Source organism: Caenorhabditis remanei, chromosome IV (genome assembly GCF_010183535.1).
Source record: "Caenorhabditis remanei strain PX506 chromosome IV, whole genome shotgun sequence".
NCBI classification, from domain to species: domain Eukaryota; kingdom Metazoa; phylum Nematoda; class Chromadorea; order Rhabditida; family Rhabditidae; genus Caenorhabditis; species Caenorhabditis remanei.
Genome location: NC_071331.1, coordinates 9,027,654 through 9,031,794, shown reverse-complemented (window position 1 = coordinate 9,031,794; position 4,141 = coordinate 9,027,654). Strand labels below are relative to the sequence as shown.

At 38.9% G+C, this 4,141-nt stretch overlaps 1 protein-coding gene across 1 annotated transcript; it reads right to left on the bottom strand.

Annotated features, from left to right (window-relative positions):
* Window positions 1–3,052: 3,052 nt before the first annotated feature.
* Window positions 3,053–3,339, bottom strand: GCK72_013016 (uncharacterized protein; the record flags this gene model as incomplete). Its single annotated transcript, XM_053729580.1, has 2 exons — window positions 3,053–3,191; window positions 3,242–3,339. The coding sequence occupies 2 exons, from the start codon at window positions 3,337–3,339 to the stop codon at window positions 3,053–3,055; spliced, it is 237 nt and encodes a 78-aa protein (XP_053584352.1).
* Window positions 3,340–4,141: the final 802 nt, after the last annotated feature.

The window sequence follows — 4,141 nt, the reverse complement described above, 5'->3', positions numbered from 1 at the left end:
CCTCACAAATTTCAACTGTCCATAAACCGAATCTGTCCAGTGTACTCGAAGTTAAGCAGAAACGTGATCTATCAGATGAACTGAAAATTTCAGAGAAAGGACACTTTGAAACAATTATTAGTATGCTTTTCTACAGTACTAGGTTTCATGATTTCCATTTCCAAGCATCCAGATACTCATTACATGTTTACAACCAGTCGGTTCACGTCGCCTAACGGCGACTAAACCTCCTTTTCTACACCACCCTTCTGGAAGTTACAGCGCCTGCGGCGCTTCCCCAAAATGTTAAGACTATCGAGGTCTCAGAATTCTCTCCAACTTCTGGATTGTCTTATTTTTCTAAACTTGTTGGTAGTCTTAGTTAGCTGTGAGCAATCCGTTCCGGTAAAACACAATTGAAAAATCTCTGCTGTTCTGATACGATTTCGATCCCTTACTCCTTTACTTTTTCTAAGTTTGGCGAAGAGAAAAATTGTCACTTCCCCACATGAGTTCGAACCAAATAACTACAGTCACCGTTGCCTAACTTGCCAGATCGGGTTCCTGACCGCACTGACTTTCGCCATTTGAAAGTCGAACGTAGCTTCGCAATGTAGCGCCTAGCAATATGAACAAACTTGATCCATCCTTCTCATGTAGTGAGGATCTGGCTGTGCATCAGTAGCACCTTCTCCGAGAAGTGCTCCTTGGCTTGCCGACTTCCGAATGATTTGAGAGATGAATTTTGGTAAACAATTTTTCTTAGATTTTCTGACTATATTGGGGGCCACGGGCCGTTGTAAGCCCGTTTGCGGTCGTTTAGCTTCCGTTGGTTCGCCACTCGCAACACCTGCGGCCCCACAGCTGTCACTCGTCCGTTTCTGGAACTTGCGGGCAGAACGGCGGCCGGGGCAAGTAAAGAAGAGACGACGCTTTGTCGAACGTCTCTCCTTCTTTTTCCGCTGTTGATGCTTTATCAGTGTTTCTGGCTTAGAAGGCTCAGAAGACGGCACTTTGAGACTTTGGAAAAAAGAAAAATAGGCATCTCGAAGGGAACATTTTTGATCTTTTCGTCCAACTTTAAAGAAAATCGGCTCAGTTCTGAGCGTCTGGTAGCTGCCGGGGAAGTCACTGAGGACCGTCTTGATCTCGTTTGATCATCTTAGACCCGTTTTCACTTCTGATTCCTACCCGTTTGGTGATGGTTCTCCGAACTCTAAGCTCCCATCTGATTCTGAGCGATGGAGCACAACTTAATCAACCTCTTCTTCAGTAACCATCAGACCACCATTGGACCTGATAGTGAGATGATCTCGAATCCTGATCTCATATTTAAACTTCACAGAACTTTCGCTCGTCACTTTACTTCAGAAATGGATGGAAAAACAGTGGTAAGAAGAAGGGAAATGCTAACCAAAATGACTATTAAACTTTATTTTAAATTTGGACCCATAGGGATCAACAATGGATTCATCTCTCTTTACCTGTGTCCAGAAAACTGCCCGTATTATTTTGTGATGTCGATCAAATTGGAAACAAACTACACCGTTGGAATCCTGTATTTTTCTGAATCCGATGATAACAAAGAATCTTTCTCGTCCTTTTTTAGAGAGCGGCCCCACGATAATTCAATCTTAACCTATGCAAACGCGTTTTGTTGAGACTACATTTGTGGTAATATTATTTGACTCCTAAATATCAATTTTTTAATATTTTTTGTTTTCCAAAAAATTGGCCTTTCTCGATTATATTTCTCCTTAAAACTATTTCTTGTCAAAGTTCTTCAGTTTGAACAAAACATTATTGTAAGCGATTTTTCTCAAAAGAGTGCGTTTACATAGGTTCACTTTGAATTATCGTGCGGTCCGTCTTTTTTTCGTGACGTAGATCTCACTGGAAACAAACAACTTGTTCGGAGACCTCTATTTTTCCAAATCTATCAACAGAAAAATAAAAAAATCTTTTGCCCTCCCCATTTTTCCGCAGTCGATTCCCACATGCTTTATCACTGTTTCTGTCCCAGAAGACGTCATTTTGAGAATTTTGAAAAAAGAAAAAGACGGGCATCATTAAGAGAAAATTTCTGATCTTTTGGTCCAAATTTGAAGAAAATCGGTTCAGTAGGAAGGGCGCTAGTACCGGCGACACACAAACAAACATACAGAATCTGGTGTTTGTTAATAGTAAAGATTGATCAATCTGGAAAAAAAACACGTTCGGAAACCTCTTTTTTCCGAATCTATCAACAAAAAAATTTTTAAAAATGTTTCTTCGCTCCCGGGATCGAACTAAAAACTAACTGTAGTCAAAGCCGCATAACTTGCCAGAACGGACGCGCCGACACGTCAACGCAAACCATGCGTCCACGGGAAAGGCAAGTCGAAGAAAGGAAAGAAATGACGACGCTTAGGCCGACTGTTTCACGCCACTTTTTCCGTTTTCATTCCCCTATGCTTTATCAGTGTTTTTGGCTCAGAAGGCGTCATTTTGAGAATTTTGAAAAAAGAAAAATACGGGCATCGAGTGGTGAAAATTTCTGATCTTTTGGTCCAAATTTGATCCTTACTAAAACGACAATCCTACATTTTCAATTCTTGGATTGATTGTCCTGCTTGGCAACAACTAAAGATAACTTTGCCAGAAAATATTGCAAGTTACAGACCAAAGAAATCCATTTTCAAAAAAACTTAAGGTGTGGTAAGATCTGATTTTCGTCGCTCTCCTCCTTTCCTTTTAAAATCCGTCTTTCATAATATTCTGGATTAAAAAAATAAACTTAATCCCTTGAACCTAACATGACTTTCCCTTGAAAAAAATGTGGTTTCACCTATAAACATATTCATTTTAAAGTGGAAACTTCAATATTTGTAGACTTTCCAAACAGCTGGGATACAAGGATATAATAAGAGTTATTACAATGTACTAGAAGAAACGGATTCAGAGGAAAGGAAAATCAGAAACAGAGACAGAGAAATTGAGAAAAAAGAACTGTTATAATATTATTATGGTACCACTATTTTCACCTCCCATTTGCAAATTGTGTGTTGTGCTGAATAAGGAGAAACATCGATGCTCAAATGAAAATTTGTGGATTGGCTGATCGTTTTCCGAATCCCATGTGGAAACTTTTTCTCGATCCACTACGTTTTCCGAGTCCCATCGTGAAACTTCCTTGCGTGTAACGGCGTTTCATTGGGTTCATCGCGATGGAGCTGAAAATATTTCAATTGTCTTTGAGATGATGACTATGTGAATAACTGACCGCTTCCCGAAACCGAACACCATTTGTTTTGGCGCAGTGAGGGACATGACGTAGACCGTGACTAGAACGAGTACGATGAGTCGCGGGAAGCTGAGCATTGTACCTGGAAACTTTTCAGGTCTTAAAAAGGAAAAAATCAAACATTTAAAAAAGTACAGAACTGGAAAGCTCACAGCTTTTTATTTGGTCAAAAAGGAAATGGGAGGAGTCTGGTGAAGCCTCGCCCATTTCGATGTTTCATGTCACGCCTTTGAAAATTAATGTAGGAAATAATGGTCCGAATGAAAATCAGAAAACGGAGAGTCTAAAGAAAATCAAACTAGATAAGGAAGACACTTGTTGGGCACTATCAAAGGTGTTTGAAATTTATGTTGAAAAGTCTGAAAACTGACCTGGAGTTTCCAATAAAGTAAAAAAAAATCCCGTTCTACCCTGATGATAAATCGGCTCGCACTGTAGTAGTTCTTATTTTAGTTTCCCGTCCTGACGACGAGTCAGATTCCAAAATAATGCTATACTAATTCCGGAACAAAAGTATGAACCAAAAAAAATCTGAAACCATAATTTTGAAGTAGCAAGTTTTTTTTTGAGTTTTTCATACAATTTTTCGCAAATTAAAAAAGTGTTTTCCATAGAGGCTTTGGTACATATAACTGTATCTCAAGTTACTGTCGAAAAAATAAAGTTTCGACAAGGATTTTCAAAAAAGATTTTCGCGGGCAAAACACTTTAGTTCACAAATGCACTAAAGTGTTTTGCCCGCGAAATTTTTTTTTGAAAATCCTTGTCGAAACTTTATTTTTTCGACAGTAATTAAGAGATGGCTTCATTCTAAAGAACATAGGAAGAACCTCTGATTATAATTTGTCAAAAGTTCGATTATTTACGTCAATAGTGCTA